This window comes from Ceratotherium simum, chromosome 7, assembly GCF_057802395.1.
Source record: "Ceratotherium simum simum isolate JZ-2026a chromosome 7, ASM5780239v1, whole genome shotgun sequence".
Lineage (NCBI taxonomy): Eukaryota > Metazoa > Chordata > Mammalia > Perissodactyla > Rhinocerotidae > Ceratotherium > Ceratotherium simum.
The window spans coordinates 59,949,038-59,973,844 of NC_141906.1; the positions used below are offsets into that span (position 1 = coordinate 59,949,038).

The 24,807-nt window shown below is 37.4% G+C and overlaps 1 protein-coding gene across 3 annotated transcripts in view; it reads right to left on the reverse strand.

Annotated features, from left to right (window-relative positions):
* Positions 1 to 24,807, reverse strand: part of C7H11orf65 (chromosome 7 C11orf65 homolog) — a 69,341-nt gene that overhangs the window by 15,967 nt on the left and 28,567 nt on the right. For 2 of the 3 annotated variants that reach the window (XM_014785190.2, XM_087433663.1), the window contains exons 3-6: positions 22,264 to 22,356; positions 7,870 to 7,923; positions 7,537 to 7,737; positions 5,919 to 6,049 (exon numbers count right to left, since the gene is read on the reverse strand). In XM_014785190.2, the coding sequence (XP_014640676.1) occupies positions 5,919 to 6,049; positions 7,537 to 7,737; positions 7,870 to 7,923; positions 22,264 to 22,356 (479 nt within the window). The remainder of the gene's footprint in view (positions 1 to 5,918; positions 6,050 to 7,536; positions 7,738 to 7,869; positions 7,924 to 22,263; positions 22,357 to 24,807) is intronic. The other variant, XM_087433662.1, reaches the window with a different exon arrangement.

The window sequence follows — 24,807 nt, forward strand, 5'->3', positions numbered from 1 at the left end:
GTTCTCTAAATTTTATTTTTCTAAAATTATTTTGTCTATTCCAGTTTCTTTGCATTTCCATATAAATTTTCAAATCAACTTTTCAGTTTCTACAAAAAAACTGCTAGAACTTTTGACTGTGATTGTATTGAGTGTATAGATCAATTTGGAGACAGTTTCTGTCTTAGCAATATTGAGTCTTCTGATCCGTGAACATCTTATATCTCTTCATTTAAGTTTTCTCAGTAATGTTTAGTAGTTTTCAGTATACAGGTAATGCAAATATTTTTCTTCAATTTATGCCTAGGTATTTCATATTTTCTGATGCTACTATCAATGGTATTTTTAAAAATGTCAATTTCCAATTATTTGTTGCTAGAATCTGGCAATACAATTGGTTTCTGTATCTCACAACCTGGATAAACTCACTTATTAGTTCCAGTAACTTTTTTGTAGATTCCTTATGATTTCGCACCCAGACAATCATGTCAACTGTGAATAAAGACTGTTTTAGTTCTTCCTTTCCAATCTCAGTGTCTTTCCCCGCCCCACCTTCTTGCCTTACTGCACAGTCTAGGACCTCCAGTGCAATGTTGTAAAGAAGTGGTGAGAGCAGACATCCTTGCCTTGTTCATGATCTCAGAGAGAAAACATTGTCTTTCACCACTAAGTATAACATTAGCTGTAGGTTTTTTGTAGATGCTCTTCATCAGGTCGAGGAGGTTCTCTTCTACTCCTAGTTTGCCAAGAGATTTTATTATGAATAGTTGTTGGATTTTTGTAAGTACTTTCTCTTCATCTATTAAGATGATTATATCCAATTTTCTTTTTAAGTCTGTTAATATGGTGAATTGCATTGATTGATTTCTAAATGTTAAGCCAAACATATTCCCAGGATAAACTCCATTTGTTTATGATGTTATTTATTATTCTGTATTTATGTTCATGAGAGATATTGGTCGTTATTTTCTTACAATATCTTTTTTTTTTCTTATTCTATTTCTGGAAATATTTATGCAGAATTTTTATTACTTTTTTTTTTATAATTTTATTTATTTATTTTTTCCCCCAAAGCCCCAGTAGACAGTTGTATGTCACAGCTGCACATCCTTCTAGTTGCTGTATGTGGGACGTGGCCTCAGCATGGCCGGAGAAGCGGTGCGTCGGTGCGCACCCGGGATCCGAACCTGGGCCGCCAGCAACGGAGCGCGTGCACTTAACCGCTAAGCCACGTGACCGGCCCCTATTATGTCTTTCTTAAATGCCCGCTAGAATTCACCAGGGAATTCATAAGGTCTGGAGTTTTCTTTGTGGAAATTTTTTTAAACTACAAATTCAGTTTCTTTAACAGATCTAAGACTATTCACGTTATCCCTTTTGTTTGTTTTTTGAGTGAGATTTGGTTTATGTCTTTCAGCAAAATTTTCTTTTTTTTTTTTTTAAATTTTTTGTTTATTGCAGTAACATTGGTTTATAACATTGTAAAAATTTCAGGTGTACATCGTTATATTTCTATTTTTGCATAGATTACATCATGTTCACCACCCAAATACTAATTACAACCCATCACCACACACATGTACTGAATTATCCCTTTCACCCTCCTCCCTCCCCCCTTCCCCTCTGGTAACCACCAATCCAATCTCTGTCCCTATGTGTTTGTTTATTGTTGTTATTATCTACTACTTAATGAAGGAAATCATACGGTATTTGACCTTCTCCCTCTGACTTATTTCACTTTGCACGGTACCCTCAATGTCCATCCACGTTGTCACAAATTTCATCATTTCTTATGGCTGAGTAGTATTCCATTGTGTATATATACCACATCTTCTTTATCCATTCGTCCCTTGATGGGCACTTAGGTTGCTTCCAAGTCTTGGCTATTGTGAATAACGCTGCAATGAACACAGGGGTGCATGTACCTTTACAAATTGGTGTTTTCAAGTTCTTTGGGTAAATACCCAACAGTGGAATAGCTGGATCATATGGTAGTTCTATCCTTGATTTTTTGAGGAATCTCCATACTGTTTTCCATAGTGGCTGCACCACTTTGCACTCCCACCAGCAGTGTATGAGAGTTCCCTTCTCTCCACATCCTCTCCAACACATGTTGTTTCCTGTCTTGTTAATTATAGCCATTCTGACGGGCATGAGGTGATATCTCATTGTAGTTTTGATTTGCATTTCCCTGTTAGTGATTTTGAACATCTTTTCATGTGTCTGTTGGCCATCTGTATATCTTCTTTGGAGAAATGTCTGTTCAGGTCTTTTGCCCATTTTTTAATTGGGTTGGTAGTTTTTTTGTTGTTGAGATGCATGAGTTCTTTATATATTTTCAGCAAAATTTTCTATTTCACCTTTTTTTCAAATGTATGGGCATTATGTTATAATATCTATATTGTCTTAATGTTTGTAGGATCTGTAATGATATCTTTGCTTTCATTTCTGATTTGCATGTGTTCTCTCTCTTGTTTTAAATTTTTTTAGAGGCTTATAAATTGTATTGCTCTTTTCAAAGGAAACAAGTTTTGAGATCATTGATTTTCTCTGATAATTTTCTGTTTGTAATGTCATTGATTTCTGCTGTTATCTTTATTATTTCCTTCCTTCTATTGCTTTGCTCCTCTTCTACTGGTTTTTATGTTGGAAGCTTAGATAATTGATTTGAGATCTTTCTTCTTCTTCTTCTTCTCTTCTTGTTTTTGCTGAGGAAGATTCGCCCTAAGCTAACATCTGTTGCCAATCTTCCTCTATTTTGTATGTGGATCGCTGCCACAACATGGCCACTGACAAACAAGTGGTATAGGTCCACACCCGGGAACCAAACCTGGGCTGCCGAACTGGAGCATGCCAAACTTAACCACTAGGCCACCAGAGCTGGCCCCTCTTTCTTCCTTTTTTTTTTTTGGTGAGGAAGATTAGCTCTGAGCTAACACCTGTTGCCAATTATCCTCTTTTTGCTGAGGAAGATTAGCCCTGAGCTAACATCTGTGTCAATCTTCCTCTATTTTATGTGGGATGCCTGCCACAGCATGGCTTGATGAGCGGTGCATAGGTCCATGCCCAGGATCGGAACACATGAAACTTGGGGTGCAGAGGCAGAGCATATGAATTTAACCACTATGCCACCGAGCTAGCCCCCCCTTCTTCTTTTTTAATGAAAGAATTTAATGCTATAAATTTCCCTCTAAGTATAGCTTTAGCTGCATCCTCAACTTTTGATATGTTGTATTTTCATTTTCATTAAATGAAAAATATTTTCAAATTTCCCATTTGACTTCTTTGACTCAAGGATTACTTAGAGGTATGCAATTTAATATCCAAATATTTGGAGGTTTTCCAGAAATTTTTCTGTTATTAATTCTATTCTGTTTTTAATTTCTTTTGAATTCCATTGTGATCGAGAACTTCCTTTGTATGATTTTAATTCTCTTAAATTTGTGGATGTTTGTTTTATGGCCCAGAATATGGTGTATCTTGCTGAATGTTTCATGTCCACTTGAAAAGAATGTGTTATCTGTTGTTGGCTGCAGTGCTCTATAAATGCTAATTATGTCAAGTTGGTTGATAGTGTTGCTCAAGTCTTCTATATTATTAATTATCGTCCACTTGTTATATCAATTACTAACAAAAGGTTTTTGAAATCTCTGATTATAATTTTGGATTCGTCTATTTCTCCTTTTAGTACTAGAAGTTTTTGTTTCATGTATTTTGAAACTCTGTTATTACACAAACAATCATTTAAGATTGTTATGTCCTCTTGATGAATTTATCCCTTTATTATTTTACATGACCCCTTTTATGTCTGGAAATATACTTTGCTCTGAAATCTACTTTGTTTGATATTAATATAGTCACTCCAGCTTTCTTTTGATTACTGTTAGCATGATTCTTTCCATGGTTTTACTTTTAATCTATTTGTGCTTTACATTTAAAGTTAGTTCTTGTATATAACATGTAGTTGGGTCTGCTTTCTTATCCAGTCTATCAATCTCTGCCTTTATTTGAGGTGCTTAGACCATTTACATTTAATATGATTATTGATATGGTTGGTTTTAATCTACATCATAATATTTGTCCTGTCTGTTCCTTGTTTCTTTTCCCCTTTTTTCAGCCTTCTCTTGGATTGTTTTTATGATTCTCTTTTATCTCCATTATTAGTTTATTAGGTTTACAGCTTTACTATTTTTATTGTTGATATCATGGTTGTTTTAAGATTTGTAGCATACATCTTTAACTATCACGCTCTACCTTTAAGCAATATTATACCACTTCATGTGTTGTATAAGGACCTTCCAGCAGTACACTTCCATTTCACCTCTCTCAACCTTTGTGATATTGTCATCATACATCTTACTTCTGCACTGTTATAACTTTATAAATGCCATAATACACTGTCATTGTTTCTGCTTTAAATAGTAGATTGCCTTTTAAAAAAAATTGTTGAACTTTATTCAGAAATTGCATCACATGTGTTGATTTTATACTGTTATTTATGGAACTATTTACTTGCAATGTCAGAAAAAATAAGCAATTATATTTTGTTTGAAATGAAGATTTTCAATGCAAGAGAAAAAGAGAACAATGTGGAATCAAGAATTTAAGTAAAACTTGATTGGCAATATCAATGTTAACTCATTCCTTTACAATAAAAATTTTTAATACCTATCTTTTTAAAAATTGTGGTAAAAAACAGGTAACATAAAATTTACCACCTTAACTACTTTTAAATGTACAGTTTAGTAGTTAATTACCTTTTAAAAATATTTAAATAGTAAGAAGCAACATCCTTTATATTTACTTACATAGTTATCATTTTTGGTGTTCTTCATTCCTTGTATGGATCCAGATTTTTACATAGAATCATTTTTCTTCTGCCTGAGGAATTCCTTTAACATTTCTCATAGTGCTGGTCAACATGATGAGAGAACTTAGCTTTTGTTTGTCTGAAAAGTATTTCTTTCATCCTCATTTTTAAAAGATATTTTTGGTAGGTCTGTTGCTAATGATTAATTTTTCGTCTCATATGGGATCTATTTTCCTGCTTCTTTACATGCCTGGTAATTGATTACTATATGGTAGACACTGTGAATTTTATATGATTTTTGGTTACTGGAGTTTTTTAATATTCCTTTAAATATTTTGAGGCTTTGTTCTGGTATGTATTCAAGTAAACCTAGAAACAATTTGATTTTTTGAGACTTGCTTTTAACATTTGTTAGATAGGTTCAGAATATCTTTCAGGGGTGGCCCCGTGGCTCAGTGGTTAAGTGCGCGCGCTCCGCTACTGGTGGCCCGGGTTCAGATCCCGGGCGCGCACTGACGCACCGCTTCTCCGGCCATGCTGAGGCCGTGCCCCACATACAGCAACTAGAAGGATGTGCAACTATGACATACAACTATCTGCTGGGGCTTTGGGGAAAAAAAAAAAAAGGAGGAGGATTGGCAATAGATGTTAGCTCAGAGCCGGTCTTCCTCAGCAAAAAGAGGAGGATTAGCATGAATGTTAGCTCAGGGCTGATCTTCCTCACAAAAAAAAAAAAAAAGAATAACTTTTAATGTAATCCATATGGGTCAGTCTCTTAGGGCAGAAAGAAGGGTTGAGAAGGGTATAGAGTGGGTCTGTAGGGCCACATGAAAGTTATCTGATATGTAAGAGTGAATGCTTATTTTCATATCTGATGTTCCAATAGATTGTAATTTCCTCAGGGTCAAAGACATGTCTTTTCCCACTAATATCCTGGAGACTAACAGTGTTTGGCACATAGTAGGCATTTTTTTTTATTGTTTGCTTTCTATGTATTTTTAAAATTATAACTGTAATCTTACATTTTCTTTTAAAAATAACATGTAGTTATTTTAGTAGGATAGCAATTTTTTAAAAACTTAAAATACTGTATACTTCATTAGTAAGTTTAAGTATTTCATCAACTTACATTTGCCTCATCCACTCTATTTTTCTAATTTTTCTTTTCTTTTCCATATCTTGCCTTCTCTTCAGCTTAGAGAAATGGAATTCACTTTCCTTTTTGTCTCCCACCATTACATTTTCAGTAGACATCCAAAACTATTGAGAAATGAAAAATGAATATACAAAATGTTGAAATACTGATTGTGAGGTTGTCTGGCTATAGACAAAAACTTTTGTGTGTTCAGTAGGAATATGCCAAGATAGAAATAGAGGAGAGGATAGACCCTTTTAAGGTATTTCTAATTAAGTGATGGGAGAATAGCACAATGAGCCTTCAGAGGCACATGCCACAGAAAGACTGACAAAGTACTAGTGTACTGAGGTACTTAATATGTATTTGCTGAATGACTAAATTAACAGACATATTCTAAGAGTGTTTTAGTTTCTCATAAGAACAGATCTGACCTACTTTTAGTACTGTTGACTTTTGAAGACTCTAATCCTCAAGGAGTATAGGCACCCTCCAAGAACACAGAAGTCTCACCATTTTGTCCCAAGAGTGTGCTTTCCCCTGTATGACACTTTATCCTAACTGGTTGCCTATTTTCCTACGTCCGATTCATTCTCCCTCCCCCACCACCTACACATTAAATAACAAGGAGGAGAGTTTGCTACCCCCCATAACACTCTATATTTGCCCCAATTAAAGCATATATTTACTGCAATGTACTGAAATATCCTGTTTACTTGACTGTCTCCCTAATTAAAAGGCAAACTACTTGAGGGGAAGGACTATTCTTACTCACCATTGTATCCCTACCATATAGTACAATGCCTCACACATGGTTGGTATGCAATAAAGTTTGTTGAATAAATGAATGCATTCACACCTTGATCATTTCACTTTTCATACTTAGTATACTCAACATACCACAATCTACAATCTGTATACCAGAGATTGAGGATGTGAATGAAGATACTTGAGGTCATAAAAACAGACATCTAGAGCTATAGAATGAGACCGTGTTAACCTATAAAGTGTAAGCTTACAAATATCCTTAAGTAGAAATTATCTCTACAAAAAGGAGATTAAACCTTGGTGTCTATAGAAAAGATCCTGAATCACATATACGCATTAGGAACTATGTATATTCAAAATCATTCTGTTCAGTTCATATGAGTACATGTTAATTTCCCCAACACCATGAAAATCCAGATGATTTCCCACTAGTCTCTGCTGTTACAAGCTCTATATAAGAGAAAATGTCATATTATTCTCAAGAACTTCCACCTCTACTCCAAGGATTAATGTAGGGTCAACAACATCTTCAAATTTGCTTTGTTACAAAGAGAGTAAACTGCTGATACCAGAGAGTATCTAAAAATGGGCTAAATCAAAGCTGATTACTAAAAGTAGAAGTAAATGTAAGAAAAAAAAGATATATTGCTGTATCTTGAAGTATTATTAGTAACCCCAGACTAGTTAATTTAAGCAATATTTATCAGCCAAATTACTAAGATTTATTATTTTTAAAATAATTTTAAAATTAATTTTCAAAAAGACAAATGGATTTCCAAATATGTAAAATTCAAAATTATTTGAATAAAATTCAAAATATTGACTAATACTTGTCTTTTCTTACTCTATCAGAAACAGGCCTCCAGCCATTGTTCTCTATACGACGATACCAGCCACTTTGATCCTCTTCCTGAAGATTATCGCTTTTAATATGAGATGTATGTTTTACGGGAAGTTTTGTGTAATCTCTAGGGCTATTAGCACACAGATCTTCAACATGTCTGTGAGTGAAAATCTTATAGTATATTTCAGGTGGAAATTTAACCTGTAGATGGAAAAGTTCAAAAGACCATTGTAATCTAATACAAAAATGGTTTACATTTTTAAAAAATTATGTCTTTTAAATTTCATATAAATATGCTTTAAAACTACTAAATAACAATTCATCCATACTTACACCACCTAGTCTGAATCGTACATGAATGCCAGCAGCAGCATCTAGAAGCTCTGCCTATAAAAAATACATATTACTCTTTGACATTCTGTATGTATCAGTTCACTACTTCTCACTGTATCATGTTAAAATAGTTGCTGAATATTTATTATTTATGAAATAGGTCAAGTGAATAAAGCTCAAATAATTAATTTTAAATTAGAAAATATTTTAAGATTTAATTTCTTATGGACACCCAATAAGTATAGCTTACATGATAACTGGAGAAAATGATACCAAACTATGTTTCCTTTCTACACAATATATTATAAAAGCCAAGTGATTTGTTATTCATAAAGTAGAAGTTTAAATAAATCCTCAAATATATGATTTATATATTGAGTACTATCTTACAGGTAAATTCAGGGACAAAAAATTGTGATTGGTCAATCTGAGTTTAACACCTGATGACCTTTCCTAACTAGCTTTTATTTTTTTTTAAAGATTTTATTTATTTTATTTTTTCCCCCTAAAGCCCCAGTAGATAGTTGTATGTCATAGCTGCACATCCTTCTAGTTGCTGTATGTGGGACTCGGCCTCAGGATGGACGGAGAAGTGGTGCCTCGATGCGCACCCGGGATCCGAACCCGGGCCACCAGCATTGCAGCGCGCGCACTTAACCACCAAGCCACAGGGCCGGCCCCTAACTAGCTTTTATTAATCAAAAATCCATGTTTAAATTTTGTAAGAATTCTATATAATTGGTCTTCTAAATTTTAGTGCCCTGCACCAAATGGAAAGTAGAGAAAAAAATTCTTGGTCCTCTATCAGAAGACAGTTCAAACTTGTCTGCTGATAATATTAAGTTAGATAAGAAAATAGATGTTATCATAAATTGTTCAGTCTATAAAGCCTTAAAGACAACATTAGTTTTGCACAATTTTCTCCTGACTAAAAATTATATATATATAATATATAGTACATATACATATATACACACACATACATACATATATAGGGTCATAGTTCAAATGTGAAAAATTGTTTTATAACAGGATCTCAAACTATGTATTTATAAAATTCATTATATATATATATATATATATATATATATATATATATATATACCCACATATATTCTTTTTTTTTTGGTGAGGAAGATTGGCCTTGAACTAACATCTATTGCCAATCTTCCTCTTTTTTTTGCTTGAGGAAGATTGTGCCAGAGCTAACATCTGTGCCAGTCTTCCTCTATTTTGTATGGGGGTTGCCTCCACAGCATGGCTTGATGAGTAGTGTAGGTCTGCGCCCGGGATCTGGACCCGTGAACCCTGGGCCGCCAAAGTGGAGTGTGTGAACTTAACCACTACGCCACCATGCCGGCCCCTATATATATACTTTTATATATAAAATTCATAAAATATATATACTTTCTTCCACTAAAGTAGACAAATTTTTATTTTTGGTGAGGAAGATCAGCCCTGAGCTAATATCTGATGCCAGTCCTGTTTTTTTTGAGGAAGACTGGCACTGCGCTAACATCCATGCCCATCTTCCTCTACTTTATATGGGACGCTGCCACAGCATGGCTCCACAAGCAGTGTATCGGTGCGCGCCTGGGATCCGAACCAGCAAACCCCGGGCCACTGCAGCAGAGTGTGCGCACTTAACTGCTTGCACCACCGGGCCGGCCCCACAACAAATCTTAAGTGTATAGCTCCAGGAATTTTTACCCTTCCTCTTTTAGTCAGGTAGGGTGAGGGGCTGATCACGTCAATCCAGTCAGAGATTAAGCTGGGTCAAATGTGGATTGCATTTTTAGTAATCCATACATGGTTTGTCCACTTCTAGTTTTTCCATTTCTCAAATGTGGTCCTGACAGGTCTCTATCTCCTCAACCATGAAAGACTGTGGGACATTCAGTTACACTCTTTGGAAGATTTCAGCTTAATTCTTTATCCTCCTACCACCTGCAGACTCAAATGGGGGTAGAGGGTAGGCTGTGTGTTTGAGGCAGGTCCCTTCCCTCTACATGACTTTGTCTCTGAAGCTCATGAGAGATTATGGGAGATTTCATTTAGTAGAATAACATTATTTAAAGTGTAATGTTCACTGAAAACTATAGGGCAACCAAAAAAAAAAAGAGTAAAAAAAAAGTAAAAAAGTATGCTTGATACACTACAAGAGGAGAGAAAATATAATCATATAAAATGCTCAATTAAAACCAGAGAAGGCATGGGCCAACCCCGGTCGCCTAGTGGTTAAGTTCGGCACACTCCACTTCAGCAGCCCAGGTTCAGTTCCTGGGCGTGGACCTACACCATTCATCTGTCAGCAGCCATGCCATAGCAGTGGCTCACATACAAAAAGTGGAAGATCGGCAGTAGATGTTAGCTCAGGGTGAATCCTCCTCAGCAAAAAAAACCCAAAAAAACAAAAAAAACCCAGAGAAGGCAGAAAAAGAGTACAAGACAAAAAAAGAAACAAAGAACAAGGGCAACAAATTGGAAACAGGAATAAATATGGTAGCTATCAATCAAACTATATCAATAATCACTTTAAATATCAACAATCTAAATATACAAATTAAAAGGCAGGGATTGTCAGAGTGGATAAAAAAATAAAACTCAGCTATATGTTGTCTACAAAAATCCTACTTTAAATATAAAGACAGATAGGTTAAAAGCCAAAGGAATGGAGAAAGATATAGCATATTAACTAACACTAATCAAATGAAAGCTGAGCAGCTATATTAATTTCAGAGAAAGCTGAATTCAGAGCAAGAAAAATTATCAAGGAAAAAGAGAAACATTACATGATGATAAAGTGGTTAATTCTCTAAGGAGACATAACAATCCCTAATATGCATATGGGTAACAACAGAGCATCAAAATATGTAAGACAAAAACTGATAGAACTGCAAGGAGAACTAGACAAATCCACTATGGTAACTGGAGATGTCAACACCCCTCTATCAGTAATTGATAGATTCAGCAGACAGAAAATCAATAAGGCCATAATTAAACTGAACAGCACCATCAATCAATTGGATCTAATTAACATTTATAGAACACTTCATCCAACAATAGCAGAATATACAGTCTTCTCATGCTCACATGGAATATTTACCAAGATAGAACACGTTCTGGGTCATAAAACACACCTTAACAAATGTAAAAGAATAGAAATCATACAAAGTATGGTCTCAGACCCCAATGGAGTTAAAATAGAAATCAGTAACAGAAGGATAGTTGGAAAGCCCCAAAACTTGGAAATTAAACAACACACTTCTAAATAACAAATGGGTCAAATAAGAAGTCTCAAGAGAAATTTAAAAATATTTTGAACTAAATGAAAATGAAAATACAACTTATCAAAATTTGTGAGATGCAGCAAAAACAGTGCTTAAAGCAAAATTTATAGCATTGAATGCATATATTAGAAAGATCTGGAATCGATAATCTAAGCTTCCCCCTTAAGAAACTAGGACAAGAAAAACAAATTAAATCCAAAGTAAGCAGAAGAAAAGAAATAATAAAAATCAGAACAGAAATCAATGAAATTGAAAACAGGAAATCAAAGGAGAAAAATCAAAGAAACTAAAAGCTGGTTGTTTGAAAAGATCAATAAAATCAATAAGCTTTCTGGCTAGGCTAACTGAGAAAAAAAGAGAAAGAAGACACAAATGACTAATATCAGAAATGAAAGAGGGGCCAGTACTACTGATTCCACGGATACTAAAAGGATAATAAACAAATATTACAAAGAACTCTGTGCCCATAAATTTGATAACCTATATGAAATGGATCAATTCTTTGAAAGACACAACTTGCCAAAAGCCACACAAGGAGAAACAGACAATCTGAATAGGCCAACATTTATTAAAGAAATTGAATCCACAATTAACCTTTCAAAGTAGAAAGCACCAGGCCCAAATGAGTTCACTGGTGAATTCTACCAAACATTTACGGAAGAAATTACACCAATTCTTTACAATCTCTTCCAGAACACAGAAGCAAAGGGAACACTTTCTAATACATTCTGTGAGGCCAGCATTACCCTAGTAACAAAACCAGACAGAAACATTACAAGAAAGGAAAACTACAGACCAATATCTCTTATGAACATGATGCAAAAATTCCCAACAAAATATTAGCAAATCAAATCCAACAATGTATAAAAGAAATTATAGGGCCGGCCCCGTGGCTTAGCGGTTAAGTGTGCGCGCTCCGCTGCTGGCGGCCCGGGTTCAGATCCCGGGCGCGCACCGACGCACCGCTTCTCCGGCCATGCTGAGGCCACGTCCCACATACAGCAACTAGAAGGATGTGCAACTATGACATACAACTATCTACTGGGGCTTTGGGGGGAAAATAAATAAATAAAATCTTAAAAAAAATAAAATAAAATAAAAAAATAAAAGGAATTATACACCATGACCAAGTGGGATTCATTCCAGGTATGCAAGGCCATTACCACATTACATCAATAGGCTAAAGAAGAAAAATCATATGATCATATCAATAGATGCAGAAAAAGCATTTGACAAAATACAACATCCATTCATGATAAAAAACTTTGGCATATTAGGAATAGAGGGGAACTTCCTCAGCTTGATAAAGAACATCTACAACAAACCTACAGCTAACATCACACTTATTGGTGAGAAACTAGATGCTTTCTTGTTAAGATCAGGAACAAGACAAAGACATCACTTCACTATTCCTATTGAACATCATACTTGAAGTCCTAGATAATGCAATAAGAAAAGAAAAGGTATAAAAATTGAGAAGGGAAAAAACTGTCTTTGTTTACAGACAACATGATTGTCCATATGAAAAATCCTAACTAGGGGCCAGCCCGGTGGCTTAGCGGTTAAGTGCGCACGCTCCGCTTGGCGGCCCGGGGTTCTCAGGTTCAGATCCTGGGTGCACACCAATGCACCACTTGTCAAGCCATGCTATGGTGGCGTCCCATATAAAGTAGAGGAAGATGGGCACAGATGTTAGCCCAGGGCCAATCTTCCTTGGCAAAAAGAGGAGGATTGGCATTGGATGTTAGCTCAGGGCTGATCTTTCACAGGAAAAAAAAAAAAAAAAACCCAACTAATCAACAAAGGACTCCTGGAACTAATAAGCAATTATAATAATGTTGGAGGATACAATGTTAACATACAAAAGTTAATTGCTTTCTTATACACCAGCAATGAACAACTGGAGTTTGAAATTAAAAATACAGTTATGCCTTTTACATTAGCCCCCACCCAAAAAAACTGAAATACTTAGGTATAAATTTAACAAAATATGTAAAAATCTATATGAGGAAAACTACAACACTGTGATAAAAGAAATAAAAGAATATGTAAATAAAATGGGAGAGATATTCCACATACCTGGATAGGAAGACTCAATACTGTCAAAATGTCCATTCTACCCAACTTGATTCTTTAGATTCAATGTAATCCCAATGAACATCCTAGCAACTTATTTTGTGGACATGGACAAACAAATTCTAAATTTTATATGGAAAGACAAAAGACCTAATATAGCCAACACAGTATTGAAGGGGAAGAACAAAGTTGGTGGACTGACAATACACATCTTCAAGACTTATTATTAAGCTACAGTAATCAAGACAGTGTGGTATTGGTGAAAGAGCAGATAAATAGATCGATGGAACAGAAGAGAGAACCTGGAAATAACCCCACATAAATATAGGTAACTTATCTTTGATAAAGGAGCAAAGGCAATTCAATGGAGAAAGCATAGTCTTCAACAAATGGTGTTGGAACAACTGGACATCCACATGCAAAATGTTAAAAAAATGAATCTGGACACAGACCTTACACCTTTTTGTGTGTGTGTGTGAGGAAGACTAGCCCTGAGCCAACATCCCTTGCTAATCCTCCTCTTTTTGCTGAGGAAGATTGGCCCTGGACTAACATCCGTGTCCATCTTCCTCTACTTTATATGGGACGCTGCCACAGCATGGCTTGACAAGCGGGGCATCAGTTGGCACCTGGGATCCGAACCTGCCAAGCCCAGGCCGCCGAAGCGGAGCACGTCAACTTAACCACTATGCCACTGGGCCGGCCTTGGGACCTTACAACTTTTATAAAAATTAACCGAAAATTGATAATAGACCTAAACATAAAATGCAAAACTATGGAACTCCTAGAAGATAATATAGGAGGAAATCTAGGTGACTTTGGGCTTGGTGATGACTTTTTAGATACAACACCAAAAGCATGATCCGTGAAAGAAAAATTTAATAAGACAGACTTTATTAAAATTAATGCTCTGCAAAAGACACTGCTAAGAGAATGAAAAGAGAAGCCTCAGATGGAAAAAATCTTTGCAAAACACATATCTGATAGAAGACTGTTATCCAAAAAATACAAAGACCTCCTAAAACTCAACAATAAGAAGACAAAAACTCAATTTAAAAATGGGCAAAAGATCTGAAAAGACACTTCACCAAAGAAGATATACAGATGGCCAATTAGCATATGAAAAAATACTCAACATTATAAGTCTTTAGGGAATTATAGACTAAAACAATGAGATACCTCTACACACCTATTAGAATGGCTAAAATCCAAAACACTGACACCACCAAATGCTAGGCTAGCAAGGATGTGGAGCAACAGGAACTCTCATTCCTTGCTAGTGGGAATGCAAAATGGTGCGGCTACTTTGGAAGACAGCTTGGCAGTTTCTTATAAAACTAACATACTCTTAACATATGATCCAGCAATAGAGAATTTAAAAGGACTATAGGAAGAGTATATAACTCAGAAGGGGGTAAAGGGATATAAGTGCATTGTCTGGGAAGAGATAAAAACACCAATCTTCACATGATTTTCATAAGTCAAATATGCATGTTGCAATCTCTTGTATAAGCATAAAAGAATGATAATAGAGAGGGAGATGGGGCCGGCCCCGTAGCTTGGCGGTTAAGTGCATGCGCTCCACTACTGGTTGCCCGGGTTCGGATCCTGGGCGCACACCGATGCACCGCTCATCCGGCCACGCTGAGGCAGCGTCCCACATACACGAACTAGAAGGATGTGCAATTATGACATACAACTATCTACTGGGGGCTTTAGGGAGAAAAAGGAGGAGGATTGGCAATAGATGTTAGCTCAGGGCCGGTCTTCCTCAGCAAAAAAAAAAAAAAAAAGAGGAGGATTGGAATGGATGTTAGCTCAGGGCTGATCTTCCTCACAAAAACAAAACAAAACAAAACAAAAAAAATAGAGAGAGGGAAATGTAACAACAAAAAATAATCAGTCCAAAAGAAGGCAAGAAAGGATTAATAAAGAACATAGAACATTTGAGACATATAGACAGTAAATAATAAGAGTATATTTAAATCTCAAAATATTAGTAATTATATTAAATGTGAATGGAGTAAATGTTCCCAAAAAGACAAAGAGAATCCTACTAGATAAAAAATGTTAACTAATAATACACTGCCTACAAAAGACACAGCTAAAACACGGAGATTCAGAATGTTGAAAGTAAAATAATGGGAAAGGTATACCATGCAAACAATAGTGAAAAATAGTTGGTGTGGCTACATTAATATCAGAGACTTTATGGGGCCGGCCCGGTGGCGCAAGCGGTTAAGTGCGTGCGCTCCGCTGCGGCAGCCTGGGGTTCGCCGGTTCGGATCCCAGGCACGCAGCGACGCACCGCTTGGCAAGCCATGCTGCGGCGGCGGCCCATATAAAGTGGAGGAAGATGGGCATGGATGTTAGCCCAGGGCCAGTCTTCCTCAGCAAAAAAGAGGAGGATTGGCAGATTTAGCTCAGGGCCGATCATTCTCACAAAAAACAAACAATGTCAGAGACTTTAGACTTTAAAGCAAAGAGTATTACTAGAGATAAAGGGAGACACTTCATAATGATAAAAGGTTCAATTCACAAGAAAGATATAACAATCCTAAATTGGTATTCAGTTAATAGCATAGTCTCAAAATATATAAATTACCAGGAAAATAGCCAAATCTTCAATCATAGTGGGAGATTTTAATACACCTCTCTCAGTCACCAGTATAACTAGGCAAAAATAATCAGTAAGGATATAGAAGATGTAATCAACATAATTGACAAATCTGACCTAATTGCATCCATACAACACTAGGCTCAACAACTGCAGAATATATATTCTTTTCAAGTACAGATAAAAGTGTACAAAAATGGACAACTAACAGAGGATTGAAATCACAGTCAATTAAGATAAAGATTGATAACAAAAGGATAATGATAATGCCCAAATGTTTGGAAATTTAAAAGTACAATTCTAAATAACCAGAAGAAATCAAAAGTAGAAATTTTTAAATATTTTGAATTGAATTTGACAATGAAAAATGACATACCAAGACTTGTACACCGCAGCTAAAACCATGCATAGATAAAAATTTATAGCCTTAAATGCATATATCAGAAAAGGCTAAAAATCAACAAATTCAGCATCCATTTCAAAAAGTTAGAAAAATAACAGTAAATACAATTCAAAGAAAATATAAAGAAGGAAATAGTAAACGGCATAAAATAATGAAGTAGGAAATGAATGAACAATAGAAAGGGATAACAAAGCTGAAAGTTGGTTCTTTGAAAAGATTAATAAAAGTGGGAAACCCCAATTAGACTGGCCAAGCACTCCCATATTTATTGCAGTGTTATTCACATTAGCCAAGATGCAAACAACCTAAGTGCCCATCAATAGATGAATGCATAGAGAAGATGTGGTGATATATATACACACACACAATGGAATATTAATCACCCATGAGAAAGGACAACCTGCCATTAAGTGACAACATGGATGGACCTTGAGCACATTACGCTAAATGAGATAACTCAGACAGAGAAAGACAAGTACTGTATGATATCACTTATATGTGGAATCTAAAAAAGGCAAATTCATAAAAACAAACAGTAAAATGGTGATTATCAGGGGATGGGAGGTGGGGGGATAAGACAGATATTGTTGGAGGGTACAAACTTGCAATGAGTAGTAAATAAGCCCTAGACATCTAATGCACAGTATAGTGAATATAGACAACAATACTGTATTATAATCAACAAACTTGATGGGAGACTAGAACTTAATTATTTCAACTACTAAAAAGAAAGGACAATTATATATTTGAATTAACATTCAAATAAAAGAAAAATAATATCTCAATTAAAGCAGAAAAATGTTTCATAAAATTTAACATCCATTCTTGGATTGAAAGGAAGAAAAACAAAACTCTTAGCTCCATAAGAAGAGACGGGAATTTTCTTACTCAGATAAAAGTTTTCTACTACAAAACCCATAGTATACCTCATACTTGATGAACTATTCAGCCCTTTGCCTTTTTTTTCCCCCAAAGCCCCAGTAGATAGCTGCATGTCATAGATGCACATCCCTCTAGTTGCTGTACGTGGGACGCCGCCTCAGCATGGCCTGAGAAGCAGTGAGTCGGTGCGCACCCGGGATCCGAACCCGGGCCGCCAGCAGCGGAACGTGTGCACCCAACCGCCAAGCCACGGGGCCAGCCCGGCCCTTTGCCTTTGAAATCAAGAATGAGACAGTAAGGCCAGCCCCGTGGCTTAGCGGTTAAGTGCGCGCGCTCCGCTGCTGGCGGCCCGGGTTCGGATCCCGGGCACGCACCGACGCACCGCTTCTCCGGCCATGCTGAGGCCGCGTCCCGCTTCTCCGGCCATGCTGAGGCCGCGTCCCACGTCCCACGTACAGCAACTAGAAGGATGTGCAACTATGACATACAACTATCCACTGGGGCTTTGGGGAAAAAAAAAAAGGGAGGAGGATTGGCAATAGATGTTAGCTCAGAGCTGGTCTTCCTCAGCAAAAAGAGGAGCATTAGCATGGATGTTAGCTCAGGGTTGATCTTCCTCACAAAAAAAAACACAAAAGAATGAGACAGTAGTTACCACTTCTTTTCACCAATTTACTGAAGGTTCTAGTTAGTGCAGAAAGGCAAGAAAAAGAAGTAAAATGTATAATGTTTGGAAAGAAAAAAGTAAAACTCATTATTTGAGGATGGCATGCTTGTTTCTGCAGAAAATCCAGAAGAATCTTATGTACAAATTATTAGAATTAATAAATAAGGATAGCAAAATTTCTGGGAACAAAGCTAATAAACAAAAATTGATTATCTTCCTCTATACTAGCAACAAAAATTGGAAAATAAAAATTTTCTAATTACCATTTATAGAAGCAGGTATAAATCTTCATTTACACCTGAAAAAGCAGGTATAAATCTAACAAAATATGTGCAAATTCTCTATACAGAAAACTATAAAGCATTGTTGAGAGAAATTATAGAAGAGCTAAATAATGTTGCAGATTGGGGTTTCTAAAGACGACGTGTGGCCAGCTCCGGTGGCCTAGTGGTTAAGTTCAACGCACTCTGCTTCAGCAGCCCAGCCTGGTTCCCCCGGCACAGACCTACACCACTGGTCTGTCTGTGGCCATGCTGTGGAGGCGGCTCACATACACAAAGAGAAAGATTGGCAGCAGATGTTAGCTCAGGGGCGAATCTTCCTCAGCAAAAAAAAAAAAAAAAAAGAAAAACAAGAAGATTAGGGATCAACACCTCTGAAAGGAAGGGAAAGGAAGAGTTTGAACTATGATGCAAGCCCCACAAAGCCTGAGCCAATCTTGCAGGGAGCTCTAGAGTGAATATTGCTCAACAGAGTTGTTCCACCTCAGACTGGTCTTTGTATCCCCTTCCTCATCCCTACCCCCACACTAACTGCTTCATCCCTGGATGTGGACTGCCCCGGAAACAGCTGACCTAGAGTGAGGCAGTTCTCCCCCGGTAAAGTAGAAACTGAAGATGCTCACAGCTGGAGGTTGTCTGCTGATTGTACTCCCTGTGACTGGGTACTAAGTCCTCTTGTGAAGAGGAATCTGGGCAGCACATCTCCATGTTTCCCACAAATGTTCATGGATTGGAACTGTCAATATTGTTAAGAAGTCAGTTTTCCTCAAATTGATGTAAATATTCAATGCAATCCTAATCAAAATCCCAATCGATTTTTTTTAATTGTAGTAAAATACACACAACATAAATTTACCATTAGTGGCATTTAGTACATTCACAATATTGTATAGCCACTGTCTATTTCCAGGACATTTTTATCACTCTAAAAGGAAATCCCATACCCATTAAGCAGTCACTCCCTACTCCCCCTCCCCCTGCTCTACCACTAGCCCCTGGCAATCATTAATCTGCTTTCTATCTTTTTTTTTCAATATATATTCTTCATTTGTTCACACATCTCCATATATCTTCGTCTTCCCAGGCTTTTGGGTCTGCCTGTTCTTACCCTGTCTTCCATCTCTTGCCTCAGGTGGCTGTGAGTAGTATACGACTTTAAATGCTGGGACCCGGCCCAGCCCCAGGACTGCATGGAGAAGGAGGCTGAAACAAAGGCAAGCCTCTGTGCAGGTCCCTCAAGGAACTAACTGCCAGATATGTCAAAATACACAACCACAATTTTTGAGAACAAGGTCTGTATTTGATTCCCTGGCCCCAGAAAGCCACACCAGGAATGTGAACCTTTGTCCTCACAGCTGCCATCAAGCTGGGGAATGGGGCATGTTAGGTGGGTAAGCAAAAACCCCGGAATGCTTCCTTACTGAAATTTAGCAGCCTCTTTCTTCATTAAGCACTCTCCTGGTTGCCCTAAGTTTTTTTTAACGTAGATTCCAGAATTCCAATAAAGTTGATTCTGACAGTTATTCTTAGAGCTCACTGCTCTACTATTTTCCATGATGGTGTAGGATTTTTTGTGTGTGTGTAAATTGATAAGTTAATTCTAAAATTTACATGGAAATACAAAGCATCCAAGAACAGCCTGGAAGTGTCTTCTTGAAGAAGAATTATAAGACAGGAGTTCTTCTCTACCATATAACAGACTTGTTATAAAAACAGCTATAGTAATAAGACAAGGGTACAAAAACAGACCAGTGGAACAGAACAGGGAATTCAGAAATAGACCTACACATAAATGGTCACTTGATTTATATAAAAGTGGCACTGCAGAGCAGTGGAGAAAGGACTATCTTTTTAATAGTGTTTAATCATTTGGATATCTATATGGAAGAATAGGAAAGTGACCTCTAGCTCACACCATACACAAAAAAATCAATCCTAGGTAGATCGTAGATCTAAGCATGAAAGGCAAATCAATAAAGTTTATAAGAGAATATTTTCATGACCTCAGGGTTGGGAAAGTTTATAAAAAAGCACCAACCAAGCAGAAATAGATTGATAACTTGGACTACATTAAAAGTAAGAACTCTGGGGGCCGGCCCCGTGGCTTAGTGGTTAAGTGCGCGTGCTCCGCTACTGGTGGCCTGGGTTCGGATCCCAGGAGTGCACCGACGCATCGCTTCTCCAGCCATGCTGAGGCCGCGTCCCACGTACAGCAACTAGAAGGATGTACAACTATGACATACAACTATCTACTGGGGCTTTGGGGGAAAAAAGGAGGAGGATTGGCAACAGATGTTAGCTCAGAGCCAGTCTTCCTCAGCAAAAAGAGGATTAGCATGGATGTTAGCTCAGGGCTGATCTTCCTCACAAAAAATAAATAAATAAATAAAAGTAAGAACTCTGTTGGTCAAAAGACAGCCTTGCCTCAAAATATTAACCTAGGGGTTGGGGAAAGTGGGTGGAGGTGTAGATGAAGCAAGACTGACCACGAATTGCTAATTGTTGAAGCTAGGTGATGGGTACATGGTGGTTTTATTACTTTATTCTTTCTACTTTTGTATATGTTTGACATTTTTCATAATAAAAAAAATCAATGGAATTCTAGCATTAAGAGAGGGACAAGTCAAATCATAGTGTAAAAAACGATATGTGTAACACAGACAACTGACAGAGGGCTTGTATAAAGAATATATAAAGAATTGCTTAAAACCAATAAGAATAAGAGAGACAATATACACATAAAAGACATTAAATAAAGAATGTCAGGAGCTCAGCTGATCTGAGAGAGACAGCTGAGCTGTCAGTTGTCAGGGTCGCCAAACAAGCAAACAAGCAAAAAGGGAAAGAAAGCTTTTAAACACTTACTGCGATGGTATAAGCAAGAGTTAAAGTGTCTAAAACTGGGGGAAGCAACACCACCACTTGTGCCATCTTCCCCCATGAAACTGCACACCGATGGAGGGTGAGGTGGTTCAGCATAGACATGGGTGTCCTCTCGCTGCTGAGGGAGTCTGGAATAAAAGGCTCAGGCAGTTTTACGGACCCCAAGGTGTGTATGTAGGGGGAGGGGAGGGGACTGAGGGAGGAGGGTCAGAGTGGACCAAGTTTAGAGTGGGGAAAGGGTCTTCAAGCTTTCCTCCCTAAGGAGGTGTCAGCACAGGTGCCTGAAAACCCCAGCACAAGGCCTCAGATAAAGAGAGCTAGGAATGAAAGTACCGGGGCTGGCAATGTAAAGATGCCTAAGAGCAGGACTGGCCAGGGGCCTGACTCCTTGATTGTAATTCCCTTCAGAGGCTGTAGCACAGTGGCTGTGCACCAAGTCTGGGGCGAGGAGGGGGCAGCTTTCCCTTGTGAGGCCGGTCAGGTAAAGCCTTTGTAACTGTCTGTGGTCAGGCCTGAAAAAGCACATAGAATTTTAACCCGGAGCTGCACTTCTCGAAAAGATGCTCAACTTCATTAGCAATCAGGAAAAAGCAAATTTAAAAACTGACAACATTAAGTGTTGGTAAGGATGTAGGGCACCGGGAATTCCGAAAGATTGCTGATGCTGAAATAAATTAGTACAGTAACTTTGGAAAATATCCTCTCACCCAGCAATTTCATTTCTAGGTGGAGCAGAAACCAAAAGAATTTCACATGTGCACCAGGAGACAGTCTTTATAATAGCCTCAAACTGAAAAAATCCAAATGTCAATCAACTGTAGAATGAATAAATAGCAGTATATTCATAAAATAGAATATTGCCATAATTTTTAATAAAATAAGTGAAATTTAGCTACACAAACATAATGTTGAATGAACAAAGCCAGATACAAAAGAGTCCCATAGGATTCTATTTATAAACAGTTTAAAAACAGAGAAAACTAAAGTACAATGTTAGTATTCAAAACAACGGTTACTTTTTGGAAGAAGGGAGTTGGCAGTGATTTGCAGAGCACCGGAAGACAGTGGTACGAAATATGAAAACACTGATCTGGTGATGGTTACAGAATCACCACACAAGGGGTTTGCTTGTGATGATTCACTGAATTACCCATTTATGTTTTATGAACTTTTCTATATGTATGTAATACTTCAATTAAAAAGTTTTAAAAAAGACAAGTACATTGAATTTATAAAGTAGCCACACATTTTTAAGGCAGAGGGAAAGATGCTGTATCAATAAATAATGTCCTTACCTCTTTAGGATTAATATATCTCACTATCTGACGTGGCTCCCCTTGTCTTCTTATATCAATTAGACTTTTAAAGTGTTGGAATACAGCAACATTCTAAAGGTTCAAACATAAGATTTTATGGTCAAAACTGGAGTTTCTACCTCTAATTAGCTTTTTGCCTAATTAGGGAAAAATGAGTAAAAACCATAAAATAGATTTTATATATGTAAACTAGATTTTAGAAATACTACCCACTCAGGATTTGCTTTGACAAGCCAGGCAATACTAGTATTATTCTCACGAAGAGTTTTACCCTGAATTTGTAACTGTATCACTGGCAACTGTAAATAAACTATCCAGAACTTTGGTTGGGTCACTTCTGTATACTCCAGAGTAATCTAGGAGAAAGACAAAATACAGCCTAGTGGTTAAGAACATTGAGTATGGCATATCTGGGTTCAACTGTTAGTACTTACTAGCTGTGTAACCCTGGACAAGTTGCTTACCCTCTCTGCTCAGTTTCTCATCTAAAAAATGGGAATGATAGTAGCTATCTCATACAGCTATGGTGAGGAATAAATGAGTTAATACTTGTAAAGCAAGTAGAACAACTGCTGGCACAAGAATCACTCAATAAATATTATCTATTATTATCCTTACAGAATCCTCCTCATTCTTGTAGTAATTCCACTGATTTACAAACTCTATCTTTCATGTTAGCAGAAATTTAGTTAAACAACTCCAAACAATTCTTCTATCTTGGAAAACTATTTCTTTCCTAACCCTCTCCTCATACTCTATTCCCCCGAAAAACCCTTGGTAAACTACCCCTCACACACACCCAGTTTGCTTATGTTAAATCAAATCAAACAAATTCAAATTGAAGTAATCCATAGCACCAGTGTGACAACTTGAAGCCCCACTGCAATTGCCTGTGGAAGATGGTGCAGTTCACACCAAAACAAATAATACTCTTTCTGAAAGGAAGATATAATTTCCCCTAAGTAAAATCCCAAATTAGTATCAAGAAAAATTTATGATGGTTTAAAATCTGAATAGTATCTTCTAAATATGTAGATTACTGTATCAGTTATCCAATGATGCATAACAAACTACCCCAAAACTTAGTGGCTTAAAGCAACAATGACTTTCTGTGGGTTGACAGGGAACTTCTGCTGGTCTTGCTTGGACTTGCGTAAGTGGCTGTAGCCAGCTGCCAGATCAGCTGGAGCTGGGTGATTTAATAGGGCCTCGCATACATATCTGGGCCTTCAGCTTAGTTTGCTGGAACCTCGGGGATGGTTGGGCCTCTCTCTCCATACAGATTTTTAGTTTGAGATTCTTCAGAGCATGGAGATTTCAGAGTACTGAAGAGAGAGAGAAAGTAGAAGTTGCAGGGCTTCTTAAGGCCTTGTCTTGGAAGTCACACAGCATCACTTATTCTGCCTTCTATTGGTCAAACTCAAGACCTAGCAGGCCTCAGGAGATTAAGTGCAAAGTGTGACCCATAGGAAGTTCCATATACAATACGGCCTCACTCAAGGGTGGGCCTGAAGGACAGAGACTAAGAGAAATCCTTCCAGGAGACAGAATCTCGAGCAGCATACCTGGTTGGGTATTGTGCCTGGAAGGAAAGATGGCCAGAGGTACATATCTGTAGATGGGAAGTGACTGATGGTTTGGCTAGATGGTCAGGGATTCAGGAAGACCACGGTCAGAAAATTGGTGACAAGAAGGTCTGGGGAAGAGGTCAGACCTCTCCAAATGGGCACCAAGTGTGAAGATATTTGTGTCTCATGTGAATGCTCACCAAAGAAAAATCTCAGCAGAGAGGAATATTAATAATCAGGTGGGCAAAATGACTCATTCTTTGTAGCCAGTCAGTCTTTTTCCCCAGACACTGTTTTCCTTGCCCAATGGGCTCATGAACAAAGTGACCACGGCAGCGGGAATGGAGGCTTTTCATGGGCTCAGCAAGATGGATTTCTACTCACCAGATCTGGCTACTGCCATTGCTGAGTGCCAACTTTGCCAAAGCAGAGACCAACACTGAGTCCCTGATACGGCATCATCCCTTGGGAGCATCAGCCAGCTTACTTGTGGCACATTGATTAGTTGGAACACTTCCATTATGGAAGGGGCAACACTTTATTCTCACTGGAATTGATAGTTTACCCTTCCGTGCACGATGGTTCTACAAAGCCACCATCTGTGTACTTTCGAAATGCTTTATTCACTGTCATAGTATTCCACATAGCACTGCTTATGATCAGAGAACTTGCTTCACGACAAATGTAGTACATCAGTGGGCCCATACTTACGAAATTCACTGATATTACCTTGTTCCCCATCACCCTAAAGTAAGTGGCCTGACAGAATGGTGGAATGGCATTTTGGAAACTTAGTTACAGTTAGAATTCCAGACTAGGATGATGTCCTCCATGTAATAGTATACACTCTAAATCAACAACCAACATATGATGCTATTTCTCCTACAGCCAGCATTTATGAGTCTGAGAATCAAGGAGTGGAAATAGTTCCCTCTCAATATTACCTCTAGTGATA